Below are 27,892 nucleotides of genomic sequence, written 5' to 3'. Positions count from 1 at the left end.
GGGTCCAACCGCGCTAAAGGCAGGCACCGCGCCCCGACGTCAACCGCCAAGACTCCACCTTCCCTTCCGCGCATCCACATTCAACACTCCGCTCGAGCCTCACGTCGAGGCGCAGATTCAGACACAATGGACTCAGATATACCGACCGAAGTTGGCTCAGTGCTACAGGGCGCGTCCATCAACCAACACCCATCCGTACGCCATGACCTGAACCCATCGACCGCCGCATCCCAGAAGCAGCCCGTCACCCTCAATGAACACCCAGATCCCGATAGCTCGGAAGTCGGCGAAGATGAAATACCAGTCAACGTATTAGATCCGGTACCGCGCCAGAAGACGATGCCCCCGCTACCAGACCTTCGATTCGAACAAAGCTACCTAAAGAGCATCGAGCAAGCAGAGGGATGGCAAGGCGTGGCATGGATCACATTACGAGATCAGGTACAAGGAGATAAGAATGGAGCATATGGGAAGTTTCGCTAATCAGCGGCATAGGTCATCATGTGCTTCGCGCAAGGCGTGCTATGGACTCTCCTACTGAACGGCTGGCGGCATTGGAACCGATCGACCAAGTTTAGTGGACACGGCGTCGGTGCGCGGATACGGAGATGGTGGTGGGGAGTCAACAACTGGACGATACCGAATGCGAAGTCCAAGTTGAGGGATACCAAATTGGCGAAGAACGTGACGGAGGTAAGTGTGGCCTTCTTGAAAGTCCGGCGCCGATCATATGTTTGAAGTGTGGGATCCAACGCTAATGATCTTTTAGTATTACGAAGGAGAGTTCTCAAGCGCTGCTCAAGATTGAATGCGATGATTCGTAGCTCTCTCCCTATTCAGCCATACCTGCACTTGAATGTTTATAGGTTTGAGCAGGCCCTTAGGGCGTGACGAAAACACCCCAATGACCAAACCAGACCACTTGGTGTTACTCGCATTGCTAACTCTGTCCTAACAATGCACCTCATACAAGGGAAAAACCGAACACCTAGGAGCCTACGTCGCTGTTAGGCCACCAACTTCGCAAGCTTTTATCTTGATGTAGGCTCTTAGGTGTTCGATTTTTCCCTTAAATGGGGTGAATGCACCTCAGACTCCTTCGTTCCGCGGGTGGCGTCCATCGGGTAATAAATGCGGATTGCGGCACGGGCGCCCCTCCAATCCGACGTATCCACCCTCGCTCTCACCTCATCCTTGGAAATCTTCCTCGCGCCTCTCCCTACTTTCTATTACTCCAAACAGCAATACTTGCCATCTCAATCTAAGAATCTCTCCACTCCGTCGTATCGCTAGTGCCTGATTTGAAGTAGAACCATGCCGGTGTATCTCATCCTATCCAGAGGATTGCCCCGCAATCGCAACTTGCGGTTCAATACCGTAATAAACATCAGTCGCACCCGCTTGCTATCATCTACATCGAACTCAAGGGGCCAAGTTCCACCTTCTCAAAAACCTACTACCGTCGGCAAAAGTCCGAAAGCAAAATCCTTATTGTCAGCCTTACCAAAGTCGTCGCAGGCCAACCAGAAAGTTCACGATTCCATTTCAAAACGACCGCCTGGTACCGCCATAGGCCCCCGTATTGGTCTGGGTAACCCTAAATTGGGCTCTACTGCCTCCCTTCGCTCCCGTCCAATCGACTCTCAAATGTCGAACCTTCCACAACCGCCACTACCGTCAAACCCGTCACTATCTCAGCAAAGACAGGCAGCTCCTTCAAGACCATGCCGACGTGGTAATCTTCAAATTTCTCCATCATATTGCATCTCTCCTGGCGACTCACAGACTTTCACGCTCCCTGACGGACGTCAACTTGGGTATGCGATATATGGCAGCAGACATCCGAAAGCAGCCGTCATTGTCGCATTCCATGGTACTCCTGGTTCGCGTCTGGACTATCGCATGTGGCACGATTGGGCGTTGAAAAATGGCGTCACCCTCGTTTGTCCAGAAAGGCCAGGTTATGGCTTATCTACAGTCGACAAGAATTACGTGGTAACAAGACACGCCTATGATGTTCAAAGGTTGATGGATCATGTTGGATATGAACAATATAAAGTCATTGGTGCTAGGGGTGGCGGCCCATATGCTCTTGCTCTCACTCACATTTGCACCAAAGTGCAAGTTCAGGGCACCCTGCTCATGGCCCCCATAGCTCCAATTGATGCACCAAAAACTGGCGTGCCGATGAACAGAGCTGGCGTGCCGATGAGTAGGTATCTATGGAGATTACTCACTATCTTCCCGTTTCTTATGGAGCTCAGAGTCTCCTTTGTAAGTAGGAAATTCTTGAAAAACCTGGCGGCCATAAATCCGGCCACCGAAGAGTTACGCAAGACCGAACAAGGGCACAAAATCATCGAGGGGCATGCAAGACACGGTACTCCTGCAGCCTATGTCCATGATCATTGCGCGCAGCATCGCTATTGGGGATACGAGCTTAGGGACATAGATGCTAACCGAATCCTTATAATTGCTGGAGGCATGGACGTACAAAACCCTCCGGATGGCTTGCGATACATGCGCGATCGACTACAAAACACTGAGCTCTTCATACATCCAAACGACAACCACTTCACTTTACAAGCGAACCACATGCGTCGTGCGTTGCAGATTCTGCGCAATATGTAATGATTACATACAGTCAATTCAAATACTCGCTTTTTCCGCTATTGACCCGAACCCTTGACTTTACGGATTCCTCATTACAAACAGGAAGATGGAAATATCGATATCAATCTCAAGCAGCGCGTGATTGAGAACGAAGTATGCATGGGTTAGGTATATTGTCTGAATGCACTGTTGACAGACTTGCCTAACGAGCCGACTGCCTTACTCTACGATTTTGAAAGTCGCTACCTTGTCTTCGTCTTGCGCGATCATCTTCAACAGCCCTGGCGGTTCTCCGAAAACCCACCCTTCCTCCCTCATCTTCTTAATATCCGGCTTCTCTTCTCCTTCCACGGCGCTTCTCGAAGACAAGCTGTTCACGTTGTGCAAATCAATAAGATCTCGCATTTTACTAACAACCTCTTCGCTTTCATCTGCTCCCTTTTCCCTATCCAACCCCAGATCGTCAGAAAAGCTGAAGCGCGAGATTTTCTTGTCTTTCAAGCCTTCCGGGTCTTCCAAGGAGCCAAATGACCACCATCGAATTGAAAGATTGCCGGGCCAGACATGGTAGGTGTCGCCGACTCGTAGAAAATGTTCCAGCTTTTCTTGGAGCGAGGTTGAGTCGTCGCCGAGACTCGACATAAGCCGTTCAGCAGAGAGCTCCCACGCAACTTGTACAGAACCTTTTCCCACCGGAGGAATTGTGATGAAAGTGAATCCAGGGGTATCGGGATCCTCAGGGCGTTTGGCAAGATCTGGGTCGCCTGATATTCGGTGGAACGTAATGCGCTTTGTGGGCCGGAGGTTAAGCACTTTTGCAGAGCCATCTACTTGTCGGGTGGAGGAAATTGCGAGTTCCGGTGAGTGCATAGCGCCCTTGCGGAACGCATCCTCACGAGGCGTAGTGTCGAGACATGAGTACTTGGTCAAGATAGTAACGGGTCTATCTGGGAAGGCCGAGGAGGTTTGGTGGATGGTGGCGATCAGCTTCAGAGACGATGCCGAGGGGTTAGAGATTGAGAGAGTGGCTGGTGGACAGAAGTTGAACTTAAGGCAAAGCTCAACTGCGTGGTTTCGAGACGACATATGAAACTATTCGATATGGTGTTGTAGTAGGAGACTGAGAATGCACTGCCGGGGGTTAATGTGTTGAGATGTAAGGGATTGCCGTATATGGACTAGACAAGATGTGGCACAGCTCCTTCCGTATGCCGGCGCGCCCAACAACAACCCGATTCCGTCTATCTCGACATATACCTCGGAACTTTCATTGCAAACCTCCCGATATGCCAGCTCTTGGTTTTCGTCAAACACTCTTTGATTGAGTAGTGCGCGGGACCGGTCACCTGACTGACTACCACCATGGAGACGAAGTTTGGAAACGCCGTTGCTGGCGCTCGACGGATAATGGCGACACAATCTTGGTACCGTCCATCATGCAACATACATCGGATAGGCCAGGCGCGGCTTCGATACGCATCAGCTTCGAGCAAAAAACCTTTGTACCCTAAGCTGAGCTCGATGCGAACTTCAACTCAGCATAATCCAACTCAGCGTGGATTTGACAATACGCTTCTACCCGCTGTAATCTGGCCCTACGATAGCCAGGTGATCACCTTGCCCTCAGGAGCCATGTTGAGTTACGCACAACTCGGCCGTCTGGCAGAGGTGGGGCAATGCTGGGTTCTGTTTCACGGTACTCCTGGTAGTCGACTTGACTGGAAGCACGTACATCTGTTTGCTGCAAATCACGGCATCCGCGTCATAGCCATTGATCGTCCGGGCTATGGCTATTCCTCACTGCATGATCGAGGGATGTTGGGTTTTATACGGGACGTCGAGCATCTGCTTAATTATCGCGGCGTTCAAGTGTTCAAGATACTTTCTGTGCGTGGAGGGGGGCCGTATGCACTAGCGGCGGCCTACCATTTTCCTAAACACCGGCTCAAAAAGACATCTATCATGTGCGGCATTAGTCACCCAAATTTCGCAGCCAAGAAAGCAATATCAGGATTGAGTGGCGTCGCCGAACAATTCAAGGATTGGATGCCCGCCCTGCGTGACCCAGGAGGCTACTTTCAAAGATTTCACCAAAGGAATTTAGAGAGCCATGTCCAGTACACTCACCTTGTGAATAAAAACTATGAAGAGATGCAAAGGCAGGATTTTTCGGGCTACAATAACGACAAGTCGCTTGCTCCGCGACCGTGGGGGTTAGTTCCAATTCTCTCAGCTGCATACAAGAAAAACAATCACTAACAGCACGAACCACAATGTAGATTCAACCTGGAAGACATTGACGCAAATCCTATAACCTGGTATCATGGAGCTGAAGACTTCAATACACCGTTGGGAACTGCGAGCGAGACTGCTCTGGCTGCCAACCGGTACAGGCACAACGTTGATTTAAGGTCGTTTCCTGGCTTTATGCATTATACTTTCAACATTCACGCTAAAATACAGATGGAAACTATGGAATGGCTGTTGAAATGAGCTGTCTGTTAATCTTAGTAGCACGACTACACGGAGTTTTGGGGTTGTTCTGCGGACGTATGCTTTCTGAGAACGATCTGCTGTTTCGTTGGCTCTTTCCCGGGCTGCGTGGAGGAACTTGGGAAGCGTTAATCGTATGCGGGCTCCAAAGTCTCGTCGCGAAAGCTAGACTTACTGCACATTCTAATTCTCAGAAATCGCGAAGAGAAAACATGATCGTGACGACTGTGTACTTTGTCGTTGGCTTTTCTATGGCTATGGCACATGTTGTATAGTACAACACGTAAAGCTTGCACTTCGCGATCACCTAGGAGCTGGCCACACGCTACAATTACGTCATGACGAAGTTTCCAAAATTGAGAGACATGTGCGCCTTACAGACATATTACGTCTATAGAAGAAGTTCAAAGGTGCCTTAGCATATCTATGACCGTGGGAATACCTAGGTATGAGTGTTGGGTAATCACGTGATAGCGCGCCGTAATTTACCGAACTTGGGAAGGCGCGTCGCGCTCGCCACCATCAACACCATACAATTTCCTACCCCACGGCATGCGCATGACCCCCAGCACCCGAACCCATGAAGCCTTTCCGGCCTCTTACCCTCGCTCGCCCTCGCTCAGAGACTGGCGAGCCATTGAAGAAGAAACCTAGAGTCTCGTCCAACGCGCTTTCCGCCGGCAGTCGCCAACCGCTCAACACGCTGAACGCCCCCGCACCAGCCCAATTCCTGCCCCCGGGTCTCGAAGGAAACTATTATACGGTGCTATGGCGGAAATACACGACTAAGAAGAATAAGACATGGGATGGTGATGGCGTACTTGCCGTTACAGGCGGCTATGCGACGCTCACGGACAGCGAAACAGGAAAAGAATTAGGGAAAGGAGCATGCACTCGACCGCTGCTGCCAGGCTCGGCACTATCCATCGGCGGAAAGGAGCTGGAAGTTGAGGCGTCCATCGACAAGGCTGATTACCTCGCTGGGCGCATGTTCCTGGGGACGGCTGCAGCTGCGCCTGTAGATCAGTCGAAGCGCGAGGAACCAGGATACAAGCCTCTTTCGTCGGCCAAGTCGAAAGCAAACAAGAGAAAAGACACTGGTGACGATGGAGCGGATTTACCCGAGTACAAGCCATCAGCCCAACGCAAGCAGCAGTTCAAGGCGCCTCTATTGTCAAATACCGTCATGCCTCAACGAAACCCATCCATCCCACAACCACGCCACGATCCGAACGCACCGAACGCTCTCGTCATGAAGCGGCCGACGTCATGCCCGAAAGACAAGCAGATAGTCGACGTTGTTGTTGATCCGGTCCTCAGCAAGCATCTGCGCGAACACCAACGTGAGGGCGTGCAGTTCCTATACGAATGTGTAATGGGCATGCGATGCGAGGGCGAAGGTGCAATCATGGCGGACGAGATGGGTCTGGGCAAGACACTGCAGACAATCACACTGCTCTGGACACTGATGAAGCAGGACCCGATACACAATGCCTCGCCAGTCATCAAGAAAGCCCTCATCGTATGCCCCGCTGGCCTGGTCGATAACTGGAAGCGAGAATTTCGGAAATGGTTGGGCAATGAGAGGATCGGCGTCTACGTGCTAGATGCAAAGAACAAGAAGATTGCCAACTTCACAAAGGGCAAAGCCTACAACATCATGATCGTCGGATACGAGATGCTGCGTGTCATGCAAGAGGAAATGAAGCAAGGGACTGTCGATATCGTCATTGCAGATGAAGGCCACAGGCTGAAGACTGCTAACAACAAGGCTATGCAGGCGATCCAGTCTCTCAACACCGAGCGGCGGATCATCTTATCGGGCACGCCACTGCAGAACGACCTGGGCGAGTTCTTCACTGCCATTGACTTTGTCAATCCTGGCCTACTGGGGCAACGATCAGCCTTCAAGCGTTCCTTCGAAGTGCCCATCGTGCGCAGCCGTCAGCCAGATGCAAGTGAAGCTGAGCTCGAAAAGGGCGAGGCACGATGGAAGGAGCTCGTATCCCTTACCAGTCAATTCATGATCCGCCGTACAGCGGAAGTGCTTGCAAAGTACCTCCCACCGAAGACTGAGCATATTGTCTTCTGCAGGCCGACCAAAGGACAGGCAGAGGCTTATCGCGCGATACTGGGCTCACCAACATTCAGAATAGCGTTGGGAAGTACAGACATTGCGCTACAGCTCATCAACGTGCTGAAGAAGGTCTGCAACAGCCCTTCGTTGCTCAAATCATCGAAAGATAATGACGATACGCCATCGGAGATGCTGCAATCGCTTCTCCCACTGATACCGCCCAAGATTCTCAGCTCCAGTGCTTCAAGTGCGAAGCTGCGACTGCTCGACAGCCTGGTTCATCGGATCTATACCACCACTGAGGAGAAGATCGTTATCGTTTCGAATTACACGACCACACTGGACATGATCGAGCGACTCTTGGTGTCATTGTCATATACCTACCTCCGTCTCGATGGCAGCACACCAGCTACCAAACGCCAAGCACTTGTGGAGAAGTTCAACAAGACTCCAAAGACCACGTCGTTCGCCTTCTTACTATCTGCAAAATCCGGAGGAGTCGGTCTTAACCTTATCGGTGCATCGCGCATTGTACTTTTTGACATCGACTGGAACCCCGCTACCGATCTGCAAGCCATGGCACGTATCCACCGCGACGGCCAGAAGTTGCCATGCAAAGTATACAGATTCCTCATCCAGGGCGGCCTAGACGAAAAGATCTACCAGCGTCAAGTCATGAAAATGGGTCTTGCAAACGCCGTCGTGGACAACAAAGCCTCCGCATCCTCCTTCTCACAAGAAGAACTCCGCGATCTCTTCCGTCTTGACGAGCGTGAAGGTTGCCAGACCCACGACATCCTCGGCTGCACGTGCGACTGCAAGGGCTCACCAGAAATCAAGCTCGAAGCTGAGGAAGAAGAAGCAGAAACTCCTGAAGACGACATTGAAGACTCGGACGAAGACCCCTATCCCACTCTCACGAAAGCAAGCGAAGTCAACATTGAAGAGCAAGAGGCCAAGATCAAGGCTAGACGCGCGGCCAAACAACCCAAACTGAGGATGTTGATGGAGTATCGGCATATCGATACTAAGATCCTCAAGGGAATGAAGAAGAGCGACGGAGAGGGGGATGAAGAGAATGGGGTTGTGGATAATATGGCGGCGGCAATTGATGATGATGTGTTTCTCGATGTGCTGAAGGAACAGGAGTGTAATGTTGGCTTTCTACTGACGAAGTCGACGTCTTGAGTGGGGCTGTTGTGTGGTATGAGGGAAGAGCTTAAGTGTTTCAATAGAGCGTATATGCATAGCGACGGAGTTTTGGGCATGGTAGCATGGCTGGGTGACCTAGTGGCCCTAGTCTCGGAAGAGTTTCGCGTTATAACGCATACAGGCTGTGCCTCCAGTTAGCGAAATTCATTCCAGTCTTGTACACGAGAGAATGGCTCTCATCCGGTGCGTGCCTCTCGACCATGACACATTGCATCCAAACATGGAAGAATAAATGCAAGATCTACAGTCGTCACGAAAAATCCCATGCGATCAAAGTTGTAAACAGCAAGACGATAATATTTACTATGCAGAAAATAAAAGCACTAGGCTATTAGCCTACAAAGGCACTAGTCGCATATCTCAGCGATGCCATGGTATCTCTCCGACTGACACTCTCGCCAATTCCTTCTTAGCCAAGCCAAGCCATTCACGGCTTAAACACCAGCCTGCTGGGCGAAACCCAGTCTAGGTCCAGAGCTGCCCATCTCGTGAACAATGTACTTGCTCTTAAGGAAGATGTCACCAAAGATGCTGAAGCCAATACCGTCATCAGTCTGAATACCACCAAAGCAAGCACCAGTACCATCATCAAGAGGAGCGTAGTTGACGTATTTACCCGGAACAGTCTGCTTGACGCCACCGACGGTGATGGAGAAATCAGGGAGAGTAGCAGTGCAAGGGAAGATGTAACCGCCCTGGGTAGCATCGTTCTTGGCTCCGCTGACCTTGGCGTAGTAGGCCTTGACGATGGCGGGGTCGGTGTAGATGAGGGTTGTGCCGGTGTCGAGGATACCGGAGACGGACTTGGTGGTGGTTGTGGTGCCGACGCTGTAGGCGGAGGCGCTGAAGCCCCAGAAACCTTGGCTGTCGTCGGCGGCGACGTAGGTGATGGGGCCGGTGTACTTGCTCTTGTCGATGTAGCCGAAGTCGTAGGTGCCGGCGGCGTGGTACTTGAGTTGGACGGCGAAGAGGGGCGACGCGAGCTGCGACTTGACGGTGTCGAAGAAGGTCTTTTGCTGCTGGGGTTGCACTGTGTTGATGGTGGACATGGCCAGGCCGAGCAGACCGTCTGTGTCGACGTCTTGTGAGAATTGCGCGGAGACGGATGTGGCAGCCTCAACGGCTTGACTCGTGGCTGTCACGCCGCCGACGGTGACCTTGTCGGCGTAGACCTTGCCGGAGGCACCAGAGCCATCGCCGTAGGAGATCTTCCAGGAGTAGCCGCTCTTGACCTTGGAGGCATCGACCTTGTAGTAGTCGTGGCCGGCGGTCTGGGAGCTGGCTTGGAGAGACGAGAAGACCCACCTGTGGTTACATTAGATGTGGGTCTTATATGGGGATAGGCATTTCGCCCCATCGTGACTTACAGATCAGCGCTTCCGGTATCGAAGTCAAGGTGGACAGTGGTGCTGCCAATGGTGACCGGGCTCAGGTATGCCGAGTCATATGCGTCATTGGGAGCGGCAGGCACTGATCCACTGGCAGCAGCAGCGGCAACAACAGTGTTGCTAGCCCTGTTTTGTGCAGCCTCAACAAGGCTTTGAGGAACAGCCTTGCCGTGCTTGCGGAGGGCCTTGATCTTCTGCTCGGGTCCGTTCTTTAGGTAGGTAGAGCGAGGAACTTGCTCGACCGAGAAGGAGTTTCCCTTGTCTGCAATCACGTGTTAGGTTGGAGCTTTTCATCAAGGCAGTGTTTGACATACGCAGAACAGGAGTGGCAACAACAGTGCTGGCAAAAGCGAGCGCCGCCGTGAGGTGGGCGAATGAAGGCATGATAACGATGGACTATCTGATACGGCAGAAGAGCGAGGGGTGAAAGGCCAGTGGTAGCTGAAGCCTGTATGAGAGGCTTGAAGAGAAGACGAAGCCGGTACAGAAGCAATAGAGTCGAGGGCATGCCTTGGCTTTATACCAAGCAATGCCAACAAGGCGCGGCATAAAGTCTTGTCCATGACGATGATGTGCTCGTTACCCTGTTCGATCTGTCTACGCCGCCCTCTATTGGCATCGTAGGCGTAGTGTAGGATCATAGTGGGGTAAACGATCAACATTGAAATTAGATCCCGCAACCACTCATGGTAACGAGTCCTATCTTGGCAGGTCGATCATGCTCGCAAGGCGGTGGCGCCGCGTTTCATACATTTACCTGCTACATTGAGACTTGGCGTCGGTCACGCAAGTGCATGCGGAGCCGGGTGTTGGTAGAAGGGCGCTTGGGATAGGCGACGGCCCTTGTAGATCGGATATTGCGACTGAAGTGACCATCTTGCGCGAGTGTAGGACCGAATGCGTGGCGGCGTGTCCGTAGTACTACATCGTGTAATTGCAGGCTGTGAGGTTCCGCAGGCGTAGCAACGGCGGGACCGAGGTATGTTTCGAAGAATGTGGCAAGTTAATAGTACTGTACCGAATCTTCATGGCTATTGGTGACTGCTGGAATGAAAGTTGCCATAGTATAGCGTCCCTTGTTCGCTAAGGGGCGGGTTAGTGCTTCCCCAGTGTTGTGTAGTGCGTGTGCCTGCCAGTCAAGCTTCGAAGCGCGCTACCAAGCATGCCACTTTCACGCTTGGCGCTATCATGCTGCAGGGAGCGGGACAGCCACAGCCGTTGAAACACGGCCTGGAAATGGCCTGAGGTGTGTTGGTCATGCAAACACGGACATCCGTCAATAACGTCAATGTCGTCAACGTGTGTCCATGCTTTCTACACCGTGGCTGCATGGCTGTCGTTCGCCTCTTGACATATGCTTTGGTATCGATAGTCGCATGCAAACGTGCCGTAGTACCATGGATAGCTCGCGATCAGCAGGCCAACTGCCGGCGAACAGCGCAGTCACATCTGCCCTTGCGCCCGATGTCCAGCCTCCAAAAACTCGCCGAGTCGTCCAGCCGATCGGTAGCTGTTAACGCATGATTAATTAACAGCGTAACTTAGCAAACAACGCGATAAGAGCGGCGGCGGACTGCATTAGGTAGGTGGCGATGGTGGTGTGGTTGAAGGGCGGGCGTCTGCAGACGGCACATGGGAGAGGTTGAGTGTAGGCCCGGCCCTAGTGGACCATCCCGCCTGGCCTAACTAACCCTTTCATGTCGCAAAGACACATGCCACGACCAATCATCAGCATGGGGCACTTTTGCCCACGAAATCGCGAATCTCGAGCTCGGCCAATTGCGCATTATAAGGCCGCTTGCGCTTCCAACCTGCCAATTCAGGACGTGATCCGCAACATTCCAAGCACACTACACCGCGGAGGAGGATGGTATCAAGCACCATCAAGCTTGGTCACGCATGCCGAGGAGAATGCTTAGCACCACACTTTGCGAGTTGGCGCTCCCCCAGGCTGGACTGCGGAATGTTGTTCATATCCTATCAACGTTGGATACACACTGCTATGCCGATGCTCGGTGGTTTAGAGTTTCTTATCACCTGCCCATTGCGATGCAAAGTCGTTGCTGGCGCATGTCACTCCACGCCATCTGTCGATCGTGAAGGATGGTATCAAGCAAAGCCAAGCTGCTTGAGGAAGCTTGGTACACGCAGGCACAGAAATTCTCCGATACTAGCTGTGGATTGGGTATCTGGAAAAGGAAAGAAAAGTTGGCGGCTGCCTTATCTTCGGAGCAAACTTGTTGCGGTCAACGAGATGCATTTCGCCGCAAATCAAGGGCAGACCCCAGTCTAAGTCCAAGTCTAAGTCCAAGTCTGAATCTGAGTCTGAGTGAGTCTGAACCTGAGTTCCAAGTTTGAGTCTGCGTCTAAGTCAAAAGCGCAATCTCCTTGCGAATCTATTCTGCGTCGGCGTTGCCAGTAACAGCACTCTCAAGCTTCTTGAGCGCCGCACGATACGCCTTCTTCTTCCCATCCGCCGTAACAGCACTCTCCTTCCACTCCATCCTCTTAACCTTCTTACCCCCCCTCTTGATCCCATCCCCCTTAGCCACCTGCTTCAAAAACCACGCCGCCTCCGTCTTCGTAAACATCGTCCAAGCCTCACCCGGTTTACCCGCACGCGCCGTCCGGCCCACGCGGTGCACATAACTCGTAATACTGGTAGGAAGATCGTAGTTGATCACGTGAGTGATATCAGGGATATCCAAACCGCGGGACGCGGCGTCGGAGGCGATGAGGATCTTGGTGGCGCCGGAGCTGAAGGATTTGAGCAGTTTGCGGGAGGCGTCTGCGGTGAGGGCGCGGGTCATGGTTTTGATGTGGGTGGCGAAGAGGGGCATGAGGGCGCTGAGGAGATGGGATAGGCGGGATGCGCTTTCTGTGCTTTTGGTGAAGATGAGGACGCGGCCGGTTTGTTGGGATATGATTGCGCGGCTTTCCGAGTCGGACTCAGAGTCGCTGTCTGAGGATGAACCGGAGTCTGAAGAGTCTGAAGAGCCTGAGGAGTCTGAAGATGGCTTTGACAGTTCCAGCGTGCCCGGGTAGACGTAGTTGAGTAGTACGTATAGCAAGTGCAATGGTTTGTTTGAACCATCGCCGACATGTACTGCGAACTCCTCTAGCGTAGACGGCAGCTCGAATACATTTTCTTCTGTCTCCAGTGGTTGGAGTTCCGTAGTCTCGTCTTGTACGACTACCAACTTCGGTCGCTTCAGCTTGAGAGTGCCCAGCTTCGTGAGATCCTTTTCCATTGTCGCGGAAAGGACAACCTTGGTGAGTTGCCTGCGGGCGGGCAATGCCATGGACCAGATGGAGTTGGCGTCGCGCTCGCGCTTTCGTATCCGCTCTTGGCCGTTCATGAAGTCGACCGGAGTCTCACCGTGGAGGGCGTCCATGAGCACGGTTGCCCAGCCCTGGAAGTTTTGATTCAAAAGCTGATCAGCCTCGTCGATGACAAGCCAGCGCACGCTGTTCAGCAGAAAGCCTGTTGTGTGCTCGATGTGCTCAACTAATCGACCAGGAGTGCAGATGAGAATATCCACGCCCGAATCATATTGTGGAACGTGATCGAGAGGCATGGCTCTCAAGTCGTCGTACAACCCTCCTCGCTCCATGAAGCCTGTCTGATATTGTCGAGAAGCCTTCTCCTGCAGCTCCTGTGCTCTCCTTGGGTCGTATTGCGGTCGCATCTTGACGAGCTGCTTCTGCTCTGTCGCAAACGCGACATTGCCCAACGCTGTTCCTACTTTGATCTTTGTTCCAGCGCACAGATCCTCGGCGACTTGTAGGGCTTGGTTGACGAGCTGCCGGCTTGGTACTACGACGATGGCGGATAGGACAGGTACGGTACGGTCTTTGAGCGCTTCGATAACAGGGAGTAGATATGCTAGCGTCTTTCCAGAACCAGTCTTTGCCGACACACATATATCGCCCAAGTGTTGGTCAAAGCCGGGATGTAGCAGAGGTAGCAACGCAGTCTGTACCGCCAAAGCGTCCTTGAAGCCTTGTTTTTCCAGCTTCTTGACATACTGGGAATCTACACCCAATTCGGCGAACGGGACTGTTTTGGACGCTTCGACGGTAGTAGGCTGCGCGAGCCAGGTGGGAAGGGTGGAGAAGGTGGGTTCGTAAACGGGCTCGGGAATCGGTGCGGGTTGCGGCATAGGCTCGAGGTCATGAAGCTCTCCTGCCTCTTGCGGATCCTTCGCAGGTTCCTCCTCTGCATTTTGACTCTTGGCTTCAGCTAGCTTCGCTGCCTTTTCGAATTTGGAGAAGACATTCTTGTGCTTCTTCGATATCTCATCATCCTCCTCTTTGGCGGCCTCAGCTTCGCGTTTTCTCTTTTTGGGCTTCTTGATGGTCTTTTTCGCCTCTGTTACCGGACTGTTTTCTACGGGCTCGGGACTTGAGGCAGCGACTTCTTCATTCGTAACAATTACAGGGCTGGAGGCCTTTGCGACAACGGGCGCGGGAGGTGAAGGCTGCTTCTTGGCGACAACCGCGGGTGGCACATAACGTCTTTGGAACATGATATAAGGGATCCTGCGCGATTTCCAGGTTGCGATAGCTTAGAGTGAAGCCTGGAGGGATTCGCGACAGATGCGACAGGCGGATGGTGAGTTTAGAAAATCTATGGACCCTGGAAATTTAGTCGGAGTTCCAGCCACGCCAAACGCCGACGGTGACGCGCCCACGCCGAGGCCCTGAGTTCGCGACAAAGCAGGTGCTCCCCGCCAGATACACCCATGGTACCTTTCAATTGCGCCCAGGCTTGAGCGCCATGTATCCTTCTGAGCAGACTCGAGGTGTCAGTCCTCACAATCCGCCATCATGCCGTACAATATTGCTATGGTCAGCGACAATTTCTACCCTCAACCCGGTATGCACCTAGCCGCGTCTTGAGACTCGGCGCAGTACTCATCAATCGTAGGAGGAGTCGAAAGTCACATGTACCAACTGTCCAGTGTAGGTCCCCATTACTAAGTCCCACTGTATTCACACCTAACATCTCCAGAAACTCATCGACCGCGGCCACAAAGTAATCGTCATAACACACGCCTACGCCGGCCGGACTGGCGTTCGCTACCTGACCAACGGCCTGAAAGTCTACTACGTCCCTTTCTGGGTTATATACCGCGAAACCACCTTTCCGACCGTCTTCTCCTTCTTTCCCATATTCCGAAACATCGTCATCCGCGAAAACATCGGCATCGTACACGGCCATGCTAGTCTCAGTAGTCTGTGCCACGAGGCGATTCTGCATGCGAGGACTATGGGGTTGAGAACCGTCTTCACAGATCACAGTCTCTTTGGATTCGCGGATGCGGGAAGCATACTCACGAACAAGCTTCTCAAGTTTACCCTGAGTGACGTGGACCATGTTATCTGCGTTAGTCATACTTGGTATGTCTCCATTGGTACTCTCTCAGGGCTGGCAGCTGCTAACACATTGTAGCAAAGAGAACACCGTCCTTCGAGCCTCGCTAGACCCTCTCATGGTCTCTGTCATACCCAACGCGGTCGTTGCAGAGAACTTCCGTCCTCTATCCCACGATTCGGTCGATTCAAAAGATACAAAGAAGGCGCCTGGTCCGCGGCAACCAATGGGCCCTGATGAGATTATCACCGTCATTGTCATACAACGGCTATACTACAACAAGGGCACCGACCTGCTAGTCGCTGCTATACCCCACATCGTTGCTGCGAACCCAAACGTTCGCTTCATCATCGCTGGCAATGGGCCAAAGGCTATTGATCTCGAACAGATGATCGAGCGCAATGTGTTGCAAGACAAGGTTCTCATGATCGGTCCAGTCCGTCATGAAGAAGTGCGAGATGTCATGGTACGGGGCCACATCTACCTCTGCCCCTCATTGACAGAGGCTTTCGGAACCGTCATTGTGGAAGCTGCATCATGTGGGCTTTACGTCGTAGCAACCCGGGTTGGAGGTATCCCTGAAGTGCTGCCCACCCACATGGTTGAATTCGCGGCACCCGAAGAAGACGATCTTGTCGTAGCAACAGGCCGTGCCATCGCCAAACTACGAGCTGGAAAGGTCAGAACCGAGCTCTTCCATAACCAGGTCAAGCAGATGTACTCCTGGACCGACATTGCGCAGCGAACAGAGAGAGTCTACGACGGCATTAGCGGCGTAATCAGTCACAGCGATTTCTACCAAGGCGCAGGAGCAGCTGGCGCATGGAGTGCCACGCGTGGTCGTGCAGGAGTGCAAAGTTTCGCTCTTATCGAGCGGCTGAAGAGATACTTCGGTTGCGGCATCTGGGCAGGCAAGCTCTTCTGCATCTGTGTCATCGTCGACTACCTCATCTACCTCGTTCTGGAAATCTTCGCACCCAGATCACGCATCGACATATGCTATGATTGGCCTAAGAAGGTCATGCAAGCGAAAGGAGAAGTCAACAAGCTGTTCGTACCCGAAATCGACCCTGAAAAGGGAACTTTACTCCGAAAGAGAAGCTCGAGGCATCGAAAACCGAAGAGAGAGGAACCAGAGGATAGTTGAGACACAGGGCAAAGACATCACTTGAAAAGAGCGAGACGATGACGTGTCAGCGGCTTTTGTGATTTGAATATTACGATTACTGTTCGCCCAACTATGAGCTATGAACAGAGAATCGCGGAGAATGGTATATGCCAACTACTAATCGAAGCCCGTATCCAGATAGGCTTACTATGCTCCTGCCGGAACGCTGAACCGGGTACTCCCCATTCCTGTGCCCCCAACGCCGATGAAAATGCTTTGTACAAGGAGAAAAAAACGGGAAAGAAGATGTCAACAACACAGCTAAGTCGCCATGACTTAAGCGTAAAACCAGTACTGCGCACTGTACTCGACCGTAAAACTGCCCTCAATCCCACTGCAGTCCTTAGGCGCCATACCACCCGCAGTGTGTATCCGGTAAACCTCGTTGTACGCCCAAGCTGCCTGACCCTCAGCCGTAACCGTAGCGTTCAACTTGAGCCACGGCACACTACCCAGACCATTCGTTCCCTTGGTCGCAGTCGCGGGCGCAGCGCTCTTCGCATTAACAGCGCACTCCACACGACCGAAATCGTTCTTGTCGGTCTCAAGCATGAAGAGAGGGACGCCGGCGGCGGTGAACTGGTGGTGCCCACTGAGACGCTGGTCTGCCTCTGCGGACGTGGGGATCGCGTAGTTGAGTGCGAGGTCGGTGACTTGGCCAAGGATGTTCACGTTGAGGCGGGCAGCGTCGCAGGTCGCGTTGAAGAGCGTGGCGATGGCGCCGGTGGCTTTGGGGATGGTGGAGGAGGAGGAGTCGGCGCAGGTGTAGTTTTGGGTGCCCCGGCCGATGGCGATGTGTCGGAGGGATGTGCCTTTTGCGGGCGCGGCGAGGGGGGTGGGTGCTGGGGCGTGTTAATATGGGTTGTTTCTTGGATGGTTGGTGGTGGGGATGGGGGGACGTACCAGCAGGGAGAGCAACGTTGGAAAGATCACATAGTGAGTCTGTCTTCAACAACTCCTTGTAGATGACCGCGGGGATGTCCCGCCTTGGGATCAAAGCTGCTATCGAGTCGACGGTCTGGCTGGGAGCGGCGAAGATGGTGGCTGGTGCCAGGGCCAAGACGAGGCTGAGGGTGTTGGTGAAGATCATGGTTGGGATGTCTTGGGTGTAATATAGATCTTGATGCAGAGTAGATTGCCGAGTCGAAGTCTTGGATGCTTGTGTGATGTTCGAATAGAGTGCGACCGTCTCGATGTTTATACCAGAAAACCAAGCGTATTTCAAGAATCCAGTGTAAGCCTTGCCGCCGGTATGATAGTATTCCGGGAATAGATTGTTGTTGCTGAGCTATTGTAAGACTCGGAAGCGATGAGATCCGTAAGATGAATAAAACGGTCCAAGCGAAATGAAACAAACGTCAGAAATAACCCTCAAGGAAAGAAGCCCAAAGGAAAGTACGCGACGACGACGAAAGCGGGTCTCTTGTAGAGGGAAGTGAGATGTTGTTGTGTTGATGGAGTGTGTGAGTGGAAACCGTCAACGAGGCCGTGTATGCCATGTTCCTATATACACAACGTACCCATCGCGCTACACTACGAAACGAACCAGTTTTTGCGCCATCGCTATCCTACTCCCAGCGCGTAGTGCCCGCTCCACACAACAGACTACTCGCGCACAAAGTCTGCGAAGCCGAGCAACCGTTTACCGCCGTGTCCCACTCGCCCTTCCAGCCACTGCTTTCGCTCGCTTTGCTCGATTAGTCCGCTAATGCAGGCAAGGAAAAGACCCCAAATATAGCTGGCGGGGGTGTGATAGGCTCACAGCGTTTCGTGCAAGATGGGAGGGATGGCAGGTGTGTTGTGGTTCGCTGCTCTGCCGAGCGCGCCTGGGGGTGGTCAAGACGGCCGCTAGCCGGGTTTGGGGGTTAGTGCTGTAAACGCCCGTGGGGATCGGCTGGCGAGATGGCTATTTTGGGGATTGCGACGGGAGGGGGTTGGTAATTTGGTGATGGGGTAGAGGGTTAAGGTGCTGATGCGAGATGGAGATGGAGATGGGCAGATCTGTGATCGTCGGGAGGGGTGCTTGATGATGTGCTGATGGGAGGTGGAGGTTTGGAGTTGGGGCTGTGTTGTGGGTGTGTGAGTATAGATAGTTGATGATTGATGTTGAAGTAAGACGGATGTCGCCCGCCTTCCTGCGCTGAGTTTGGAAACCTCACGGACATGTCTTGCCAGCGCCAGCAAGACTCGAGTCTGGCAGGTTGGAAATCAGCACGCGATCAGAACTGGCTACCTACCTACTACAGTACAGTGCAAAACCAAGAACCCTCACAAACTTCTACAATCAAGCCCATCAACCGCCCTCTCCACACCCAGTCCTTCCACTTTCCTTCCCTCTTCCCTCCATCTCCTTCAACCACTTCTACCACCCACTACCCGCAGAGCCGCCCGTCCTACACCTAGTCACGCAATCATCAGCTGGCAAGTACCCAAGCTACCACATGCCCTAGTACCATTACCCTGTACCCACCCGTCGCTGGCGTCGCTGGTCGCAGATACCCACCTGCACCTTCCCGCACCACCAAACCAGATGTAGAAGGTACAAATACCGCAAATAACCCCACCTCCACAGAAAAAGACTATTAATACACACTGCATGCAGCGACGGGAAGGTGAAAGAAATGACAGCTAATATACCTCATCCAGCTACTCACAGGGATAAGGTGGAGGTTGGCCAATGAGAGACCAGAACGGGCCTGGACAGGGCTCCAGGCGCTAGCATCCTCGAACGATATCTCGGCGCTTCGCTATTGGCAGCCAGCGGCCGGCGAACAGGTCTCTGGTTTTCTCGACTGGCATTGTGGATTGGATGGTTGTATTTGGCTCGCTGGTCACTGGCCAGACATACCAATGTCGTGCAGGTGGATTGGGCAGATGGGTAAGCGGGGATCTTTGTTTGACATTCCGCTCTTGCATGGCCGTTTTCCCGGTTTCTGTTCCTCGATACCCATTTCGTTGGATGGCAGTGCTCGAGAGCGGTTCTGCTAGAAGAACCAAGGAAGCTGGAGGATGGAAGCGTGTCGCCATCTGTGTTTCTATCGATTCATGCTATTCTAGTGGTTTTCCTGCTGGTTGTAGGAACGAGGTGGGAGGAATCGAGATGGAAGGATTATGAAGGGATGGCGTGTCGCCATGTGTTTTTTGAGATGGCCACTCAGATGCCCTGAGGGCAGTACGCTGTCGGCTATACATAACCGCGAGACGTCCTTCGCGCTTGCGAATGGTTTGCCACTTTTGCGTTGTTTGGAACGATGTCTTGCTGTTCTTTCCAGTTCTGCCAATCTAGGTCACAGGATAAGGACGAAGAAACCATGGACCTGTATGGACACGGCTTTCCGAGATGATTCGTTGCGCTCGGGTAGCATCTGCCAGCCGCCGGCGGGTGGTCGAGATACCGATGCGCTGCGATATCAAAATGGTTACACAACAGTGGTTTTGACATGCGGTAGGCTCTAGGTCGGCATGTCCAATCTTTGCTAATCAAAGTGTGCTAAGGAATGTCATATGCATATGCTGTACTGGTTCTGCTTTCGTTATGAAGCCTATCAGTAGACTATTTGGAGGATGCTCGACATGGGGTCCATATTGATCGACTGTCACTGTACCTCATGCTACAAGGAATATCAAGTCGAACAAGGCACCTCAGTTCTGTAAAAAGATCCCAGCGCCTATATTCAGATCCAAAATCCCACAGTGATCGCTGATCATCGATCCCTTTCTCGATCGACGTGAGACTTATAGAATTGTTGGAGGAAAGGCTCTTCAAATGGCCGCTTCTGAGTCTCCAGGTACAGCAAAGGCTTATCATTGTCGCTGTGCCATGGACGGGATAGTAGGGACTGGCGAGGTTGATAACATCAAATTATTCATCATTATTATCAGTGATAATCCTGATGAATAATTTGATGTATCATCGCCGCCAGTCCCAAGCCCCCAAGGCACATACGTACACAATAGCAACCTTCACCCACCCGAAACCCATCCTAATAATACACCCCATCCCTCACCCCTCAACTAGTCCCATCATCCTCATTATGCCACACCCCGGGGTCCTCAGGCCCAGGAACCGGTCCACCAGGCACACTCGGCCCCGCCACAACCGCCGCGCCCCCAGCAGCCCCCGCCTCAAAGCTAAACAAGAAATAAAACACCATAAAATGCAGCGCAAGCAGGTACCCCGCAAAGATATTCCGACTCGTCCTCGTCTGAAGCACAAATTTAGTAACGCGCAGAACCATGCGTTCAAAGAGGTGCATGCGCTTCATTGCGCGAGCGCTCTCGCGGCCCCGGAACGCAGCGAACGGACTGAGGTTTGACTCGTAGGCTGAGCGGTATTTGGTGTCGACTGTTGACCCACCTGTGCCTCCGGAATCGATGTTGATGGCCGAGGGATTGGGGTTTGCGCCGTAACTTGAGGCGCTGGAGGCGGGGCCTCTGTTGACTGCGTTGTAACTGCTCACATATCTAGTTTTCTCGTAGAGGTCTAGGTTGTCTTTTTGTAGCGCGCCTATCTCGCTTCTGAGGGAGGAGACGGTTTGGTACGACTTTTGCAGTTCGGCTTCGAGCTCCGAGTTGCGCTTCTTGAAGCGGTCGCGTTGGGCGGTTATCATGGGGAGGATGCCGGAGCCGCCGCCCATGGGTTCTCCTCCTCCTCCTCCTCCGGCACGTAGAGAGGCTAGGGTGGGTGCTTGCGACGAGTTGTCGAAGCCGGAGATTATGGAGGATGTGGGTGATGAGCGGCCTCGTCGTCCTCCGCCGAAGGAAGATTGCGGGTAACGCGATACGTAGGTTCCTGCAACGGACATGCCTGACGGGTCGAAGGCGTTTGTGGCTTCTTGTTGGACTTTCTCCAGATCGGCTTCTAGAGTCTCGTTGAGTTGGCGTGACTTTTCTAGGTCCATGTTTGTGTTTGAGAGCTCTTCTTGTAGAGCTTCTAGCCTGCTGTGCAGGTCTTGGTGTGAGACGCGCATAACGGTGAGCTCGTTACTGAGCTTCTTGTTGCGAGCGAGTAGGAGCTGCTCCAGTGTTTCGCCTTTGCCCTTGCCGGATGTGCTGTTCTGCGAGAGGGCGATCTCGGTGGCTTCGTCGTCGTCATCGCCTGTTGCGAATTCGATTGACTACCGCAAATTAGCTTGGGCTCAACAGTATCAAGTGAAGAGCCTACCTTTAGCACTTCCAACTCCTGCTTCACGTTCTCATAGTCGCCCCATTTCTGCACCTTCTCGCGAAGAGCCTCCTTTTCACTCCTCAGCGACTTGATCTCCCGTTCCAAGCTTCGTGTCTCTGTCTCGAGCCGTGTTCGTTCGGAGTCCTTTTCGAAGCGCGCATTCTCGAGCTTTCGCAGGAGTGATGAGTTCTCGGATCGTAATCGCAGGAAGGCCGGATCGTCTTCAACCGCAACCTGTTGCGTTGGCGCAGATGCAGACTGGGCCAACTCGAGGCGTAGTTGCTCGTTCCGTGCTGTGATTTCTGCCAGTCGGTGGCTTGTTCGCTCGAGCTCTGAGCTAACGATCTCAAGCTCCGCCGCAGTAGCACCGCGACCGCCTTCTTCTTCAGACGCTTCACCCTGACCCAGTCGCTGTGAGACCTCGTAACTGGCCTTGAGCTCCTTCAACAGTCGGTCCTGGTTCTCGACCTTCTCTTCCAGGCTCTTCTCCTTTGACTCCCAGTTGTCCTGCTTCTCGTTCAGCACAGCCGACCATGACGCTTCCACGTCTTTGATCTTGCTGTCTCGGCTGTCCTCGAGGGCTTTCCGTGCCGTCCGCTCCTCCTCCAACTTCTTGTCTGAATCGTCGAGTTGTGTGGTGAGTTTCGCCACCGTTTTCTGTAGGCGCTCGTTCTCAGACGTGAGCTTTGGCACGAGTTCTTCGGAGGTCACAAGCGAGTCGACGGAGGCTTCGAGGAGAGGATATGGGTCGGGTGCTTCAGAGAGCGGCGAGTAGACTTGGAAGAAGGCAGCCTGTACCGTCTTGGACTGGTTGGATATAAGATCAATGAAATTCTGGTATGCTGCGAATCTGGCTTAGTAGAGCTCAGTCAGCTGCGCGAGTGGAGGCTTACACTTCAAGAGGCCCTTGATGTCGCTGAGCTTGCTTGCATCGTCGAGTTTCCGAAAGTCTTTGGTCTTCTGCGCGAGGTCCTTCCTTTGGGTGAGAGTGTCTCTTTGGTGTGCGACAAGATCCGAGGCTACCGTGTCGAGCTGCGGAATGAGAGTGGTGAGGTCGATGTCTGGCGCATTGTTAGCCTAGTCGTATCATACGCGTCACGGGAATTCGCACTTCTCCATGCGCCGATCGCCTTTTGGAACTTGTTCCCCTCTTCTTGCTCTTCTTCTGCGACTGGTTCCTGCCTCTCGGCACTGGGTGGAGTCTCGACCCTCTCATCCATGTCTACTCCGCCCTCCATGGTTGCGCTTCAGTCTGTATCCGTGGCTGCAAGTGAGAGAGACGTGTAATTGAAATCCGAAAGTACTGCGATGTCTCGCGGCCTTGTCGTAGTCTGCTCCCAGAAGCCTTCACGGCGCGTTGTGAATCATGGAATGGAGTTGGTTACGTATGCACCCAGCTTGCCGTGAAACCGCGGAAGGTGCGGCGTTGGGCGGCCCTAATTGGTGGACTGCCGCCATGAGAGCTCACCAGGCACCACGAGCGCACATCCAACACGCACCATGCGCGCCTCTTACACTCCGCTGCCATAGCCTGCCATGGCGCATATGAAGGTTGAGAACAATGGCAGACGCACCTTCCCAACCGCCCGCGACACGGCGCCCGCCCCCGCAAGACGGCCCCTACATCCTCCGCAAGCTCGTCGCAAACCTCCCGCTGTCCGCTGACGGACCATCTACTGACGTGCGCATCACGTGTGTAGAGGTGTGGAACGGCAACCTCTATGTTGGCACCTCCGCCGCCGAGATCATCCACTTCGTCCTCCTGCCGCCCGAGACCGACGATCCCTCCGAAGAGCCCACGGCCATCATCGCCTCGCGACTAGAACCGCCCCATAACGACAGCAATGGGCCCGGTGTGCAGCAGATTCTCCTGCTCCCCAAGATCAGCAAGGCCTGTGTGCTGTGCAACAATACCCTCTCCATATACTCGCTACCCGAGCTGAGCCCCGACTCGACTTTCAAGCCGATAGGATGTCTGTGGGTTGGAGGTGTCGACTTGAACGACGACATCGAAGGTTCTGCTGAGGATGGCGTAGTAGTCGTCATCGGCCTCAAGAAGCGCCTGCGACTGGTGCAGATATCCGAGAACTCGCCCCCGAAAGCGATCAAGGCGATTGAATACGGAGGCTGTCTGGTCTCTGTCCGCCGAGACACGTTCTCATGCGCTGCTGATGCGCATTCATATGCCCTGTTGGACGTTGTACATCAACAGAAGATAGGCCTGTTTCCAATCTCTTCCTTGGATCCAGACGCCGGCGACATTGGCGGAGCCGCTGAGCATCTGGCGACTGTGCCAAATGCGCCATCTAGGAGCGTTTCCTCCGCTTCGCATCCACAAACTCCCGAGGAGCACCGCGGCCATTCTCGAAGTACAAGTTTGAATGTGCTTGGGCTAGGCGGTCCTTCAAGAACAGCAAGCCCACGGGCTCCGGCTCAACGCTATGGTTTCGACGTGCCCCAATCACTTTCTCGCGACATGTCACCGGCTCCGTCACGCTCGCCTGGCCGAGCCGCCATGGGAGGAGAAGGCGAAAGAGCGTCTAGCCAGTCTCGAGGCGGCGCAACTTCACCCGATAAACCTTTACCACCAGCTCCAACCGAAGAGGAGAGACCACAACCTGAAGAGCCACAGGTTCCACAACCGCCGCCCTTCATTCCTTTGAGACCCCACGTCGCATCACCAAATCCGAACGAGTTTCTGTTGACAGTCGGCACTACACCTTCCGACCAAGGAGTCGGCATGTTCGTAAACCTCGATGGAGATATGTGCAGAGGTAGCATACAGTTCAGTAGCTATCCTGATGCGATTGCTGTAGACGGCGCGGGCATAGATTTCTCGGCCTCTATGGGTCAAGGCATGAACTCTGAGGAAGGTTACGTCTTGGCAGTTGTACATCGAGAGGCGGAAGGTAGTATTACCTACGGAGTTGAGATTCAGCGATGGGATGTTGATCCTAGTGCTGGAGAAGTTGACAAGCACTGGCTCAACTTCAGCCCACTCGGTCTGCCAGTTCAGACCAAAGGCTCACATATCTCGACGCCTATAGGTATGCGCACTGTAGTGCAGCCTTACGATCTAGTAATTTCGGAAGTAGGCGCGAAACTAACCGTCAGGAAGTTGCAGCTTGCTTCATCTGAGGGAGCAGCGAAAGAGTCCAATGAAGTCGAAAAGCGCCAAGCAAATGCGGACCGCGAGTTTGCGGAGCGCCTGTCCAAGTTACAGTCACAGACTGTCGTCTGGGCCGGAGACCAGATATGGTGGACAGTACGAAACCCTCTAGTGACCCGATTGGATTCACGAATCGAAGCAGCCCAGTATGCGCTTATTGGAGATGCGACCCGCATCCAGCCTGACAGAAGAGTCATAGAAACCATCTTAGGCGATATCCGCGGACAAGAGCCGCGCAACGAGTCTGAATACCTTAGTCTCATATATATTCGTCAAAAGGCCTCGCTCATGCTCTTCATGGACGTGGTTCTACGTACCAAAACGAACATCATCATATTCGAAAACGAGAAGCGTATCACCGAACAAGCGCTCATCGAAGGTGAAATAGATCCTCGGGTTGTCCTGAGCCTAATGCCGATTCTCGATCAAGAAGTCGTCCAGGGCTCAGACGGCATACAAATATATGGCGGCATCACAACGCTGGTGGAGCACTTCTTGCAACAAAACAATCTCTCGACCATGCCAACGAATGTCAATGGTCCCTTTGGTGACAATCTGTTGCATTTCGTAAAGCGGTACCTTCAATTTTGGAAGAAGCGAAAAGGCATGGCAAGTGTAACAAACGATCCGACCGTGTTCAAGACTGTCGATGCAGCATTGCTTCACATACTCCTACTACTAGATCAAGGGAGTCCAAAGGGTACTTCCAGCCCTGGTGCTCACCGAGCAGAACTCTACGAACTGGTGGACAAAGAAGTAGAGTGCTTCGACCGTGCTGTTGAGTTATTGGAGCAATTCAAGCGTCTCTTCCTACTCAGTCGCTTATACCAAGGCAACTGCAAGGCTTCCGTCAAGGCGTCACATGTGCTAGCGACCTGGAAACGGATCTTGGAAGGCGAGGAAGACAAAGGAGGCGAACTTGTAGATGGCGAGCATAAGGTGCGCGACTACCTACGGAAGATTCGCGATCAAGCTCTGGTAGAAGAATATGGCGCATGGCTTGCGAATAGGAATCCAAAGCTGGGTGTTCAAGTCTTTGCGGACGATCAGAGTAGAGTCAAGTTTGATCCTACTCGAGCTGTCGCTCTACTAAGAGACAAGGCGCCAGGCGCTGTCAAAGAGTACCTGGAGTATCTTGTCTTCGGCCAGAAAAAGGTAAGCCCCTCCGCACATTTTTACTCGCTCTACTAACACCGTCCCCAGCACCCAGAGTACGTAAACGAACTCATAGCATTCTACCTCTCCACCGTAATCACCGAACTCGAAAGCACCCCCTCATCCCGCGCCACCCTCTCCCAAAGCTACGAAACCTACCGCATCCTCGAACCCCCAAAACCAACCTACTTCTCCTTCATAACCGACAACGCGCTCGACGCAGAATGGTGGCACGCCCGCATCCGCCTATTGCAACTCCTCAGCGAAACCTCGTCCTACGACGTACATACCGTTCTATCCCGGCTGCAGCTCTACAGCCAGGAACTAGTCTCCGAAATGATCATCCTAAACGGCCGGCAAGAGCGCCACGAAGAAGCGCTGAAACTGCTTACACACGGTTTGGGCGATTACAACACAGCAATAAGCTACTGCCTCTACGGCTACGCATCCATCCACCGCCGCGCCACCCCCGGCGCACCACCCGTGTCGCACAGCCAGATCCCCACACGGTCAGAACAATCACGCATGTTTGGCCATCTCCTCCGAGAATTCCTTCAGATAGAAGATCTTTCGCAGAGGGTGGAGCGCACCTCTGAACTCCTCGAGCGGTTTGGCGGGTGGCTTGATGTTGCCGATGTGTTGGCTATTGTGCCCGATGAGTGGAGTGTGGATGTTTTTAGCGGCTTTTTGATACAGGCGTTGAGGAAGTTGGTGAGGGATAAGGCGGAGAGTGATGTTGTGAGAGCTATGAGCGACGCTCAAAACAGTCAGACAAGTAACGAATTAGTGGAGAAGAGGGAGGAGGGAGGGCCGCAGTTTGAGAGGGTGGAAGGAGATCTGGGGAGGAATGATGGGGTTGTGTAGGGTATAGCGTTCAGGTTGTAGTCGGGTAGCTTTAGCTGTGCGAAGCTAGCACGGGGTGTTTGGGAACTACAACTGTACTACGATTCCATCAACTGGCGTCCCGGCTTGTTTACGCTCGATCTTCAGCACTAGCACATTCATCATGATAGCATGTGGCATATACAGCATCACTCAACCGCGTCCTGCCCGCGCGTAATTTTTGCACCAACTAGTTAGTTACGTCGATCAAAAATAGATGGCGATTTTGTGCAGTTTGAAGAACTGAAAGAATGTTTTGATGCATAGTTCTGAAAGCCCACTCAACACCGGCTCGCGCCTGCCTCGCGACGGTCTTGGCATTCTCACACTCGGAGGCACGAGCAACGCCGGAGCATAGCCACCGACGTCTCTCACTTCTCTTGCTTACTCAACTCAACTTCATTTCGATTTCATCACCCAGACAGCACTCACAATCGCTTGCTCACATCATGCAGCGCCGTATGGTGAGTGCTATCAATTTTTGCATCGTGTTCCCCGAATTGGCGCTAACGGTGGCAGCTCACGAAAGATGAAGAGGCCTCAGCCCAAAGCGAGGATCTAGAGGTGCGCCGCGAAGATCAAGAGAAGATCAACAAATTCAGTTCTCTGCATCAGAAAGAAGAGCTTCTGGAAGAGGAGCTGAGGGCAAAGATTGTATGATTCAAACCGCCGCATTCGGTCTGCACTCGGTCTAACAATAGCGCAGAAGGAGAAGGAAGACCTGGAGGAGATCTCAGGCGAACTCGAGCTAGTTGATGAAGAGGAGAAAGTACCGTAAGTTCTCTGCGAACAGCTGCAAATCGGCTTCTCATCTTAATATGACCAGAGTATCAATAAGCTGATCACAACCCACAGATACAAAGTCGGCGATTGCTTCGTCTCATTACCCCAACCCCAGGTCCTTGAGCTTCTGAGTTCATCAACAGAGACCATTGACAGCGAGGTAGAAGCTCTCAAGGCCAAGCTAGAAGGTATCCAAGAAGAGATGGGAGAGCTGAAGAAGGCACTCTACGGCCGCTTTGGTCGCAGCATCAACCTCGAGACATAGGCGATGCATACGCTGTAGACTTGCAGCGATAGTTCGCCGACGGAGATACATGCAACAAGAATCGAGAATCAACACACGTCCCAGTCTGAAATCGCATTCCGAGATGGATCGAATTCCGAATCGGCGTTCCACAATTCCTAACG

At 53.0% G+C, this 27,892-nt stretch overlaps 10 protein-coding genes across 10 annotated transcripts; 5 read left to right on the top strand and 5 right to left on the bottom strand.

Moving 5' to 3' along the window:
- Positions 1 to 126: 126 nt before the first annotated feature.
- Positions 127 to 808, top strand: J4E83_008877 (uncharacterized protein; the record flags this gene model as incomplete). Its single annotated transcript, XM_049335770.1, has 3 exons — positions 127 to 441; positions 496 to 693; positions 770 to 808. 3 exons carry the CDS (start codon positions 127 to 129, stop codon positions 806 to 808), a joined length of 552 nt encoding a protein of 183 aa, XP_049185036.1.
- A 2,024-nt stretch (positions 809 to 2,832) lies between these two features.
- J4E83_008876 (uncharacterized protein) lies at positions 2,833 to 3,699 on the bottom strand (the record flags this gene model as incomplete). The annotated part of the gene is made up of 1 exon (XM_049335769.1): positions 2,833 to 3,699. One exon carries the CDS (start codon positions 3,697 to 3,699, stop codon positions 2,833 to 2,835), a length of 867 nt encoding a protein of 288 aa, XP_049185035.1.
- Positions 3,700 to 5,686: 1,987 nt separating this feature from the next.
- On the top strand, positions 5,687 to 8,371 carry J4E83_008875 (uncharacterized protein; the record flags this gene model as incomplete). Its single annotated transcript, XM_049335768.1, has 1 exon — positions 5,687 to 8,371. The coding sequence occupies one exon, from the start codon at positions 5,687 to 5,689 to the stop codon at positions 8,369 to 8,371; it is 2,685 nt and encodes an 894-aa protein (XP_049185034.1).
- A 458-nt stretch (positions 8,372 to 8,829) lies between these two features.
- On the bottom strand, positions 8,830 to 10,167 carry J4E83_008874 (uncharacterized protein; the record flags this gene model as incomplete). Its single annotated transcript, XM_049335767.1, has 3 exons — positions 8,830 to 9,700; positions 9,763 to 10,045; positions 10,098 to 10,167. The coding sequence occupies 3 exons, from the start codon at positions 10,165 to 10,167 to the stop codon at positions 8,830 to 8,832; spliced, it is 1,224 nt and encodes a 407-aa protein (XP_049185033.1).
- Positions 10,168 to 12,179: 2,012 nt separating this feature from the next.
- Positions 12,180 to 14,312, bottom strand: J4E83_008873 (uncharacterized protein; the record flags this gene model as incomplete). Its single annotated transcript, XM_049335766.1, has 1 exon — positions 12,180 to 14,312. One exon carries the CDS (start codon positions 14,310 to 14,312, stop codon positions 12,180 to 12,182), a length of 2,133 nt encoding a protein of 710 aa, XP_049185032.1.
- Positions 14,313 to 14,613: 301 nt separating this feature from the next.
- On the top strand, positions 14,614 to 16,307 carry GPI3 (Phosphatidylinositol N-acetylglucosaminyltransferase gpi3 subunit; the record flags this gene model as incomplete). Its single annotated transcript, XM_049335765.1, has 4 exons — positions 14,614 to 14,662; positions 14,714 to 14,748; positions 14,798 to 15,186; positions 15,239 to 16,307. The coding sequence occupies 4 exons, from the start codon at positions 14,614 to 14,616 to the stop codon at positions 16,305 to 16,307; spliced, it is 1,542 nt and encodes a 513-aa protein (XP_049185031.1).
- Positions 16,308 to 16,604: 297 nt separating this feature from the next.
- Positions 16,605 to 17,418, bottom strand: J4E83_008871 (uncharacterized protein; the record flags this gene model as incomplete). Its single annotated transcript, XM_049335764.1, has 2 exons — positions 16,605 to 17,170; positions 17,232 to 17,418. The coding sequence occupies 2 exons, from the start codon at positions 17,416 to 17,418 to the stop codon at positions 16,605 to 16,607; spliced, it is 753 nt and encodes a 250-aa protein (XP_049185030.1).
- A 2,920-nt stretch (positions 17,419 to 20,338) lies between these two features.
- Positions 20,339 to 22,733, bottom strand: J4E83_008870 (uncharacterized protein; the record flags this gene model as incomplete). Its single annotated transcript, XM_049335763.1, has 4 exons — positions 20,339 to 21,445; positions 21,493 to 22,337; positions 22,389 to 22,556; positions 22,607 to 22,733. The coding sequence occupies 4 exons, from the start codon at positions 22,731 to 22,733 to the stop codon at positions 20,339 to 20,341; spliced, it is 2,247 nt and encodes a 748-aa protein (XP_049185029.1).
- Positions 22,734 to 23,056: 323 nt separating this feature from the next.
- On the top strand, positions 23,057 to 26,683 carry J4E83_008869 (uncharacterized protein; the record flags this gene model as incomplete). Its single annotated transcript, XM_049335762.1, has 2 exons — positions 23,057 to 25,819; positions 25,868 to 26,683. 2 exons carry the CDS (start codon positions 23,057 to 23,059, stop codon positions 26,681 to 26,683), a joined length of 3,579 nt encoding a protein of 1,192 aa, XP_049185028.1.
- A 467-nt stretch (positions 26,684 to 27,150) lies between these two features.
- J4E83_008868 (uncharacterized protein) lies at positions 27,151 to 27,749 on the top strand (the record flags this gene model as incomplete). Its single annotated transcript, XM_049335761.1, has 4 exons — positions 27,151 to 27,165; positions 27,221 to 27,355; positions 27,408 to 27,475; positions 27,557 to 27,749. The coding sequence occupies 4 exons, from the start codon at positions 27,151 to 27,153 to the stop codon at positions 27,747 to 27,749; spliced, it is 411 nt and encodes a 136-aa protein (XP_049185027.1).
- Positions 27,750 to 27,892: the final 143 nt, after the last annotated feature.

This window comes from Alternaria metachromatica (genome assembly GCF_023757995.1).
Source record: "Alternaria metachromatica strain BMP 0045 chromosome Unknown scaffold_28, whole genome shotgun sequence".
Classification (NCBI taxonomy): domain Eukaryota; kingdom Fungi; phylum Ascomycota; class Dothideomycetes; order Pleosporales; family Pleosporaceae; genus Alternaria; species Alternaria metachromatica.
This window is presented reverse-complemented; position numbering and strand designations above follow the sequence as displayed.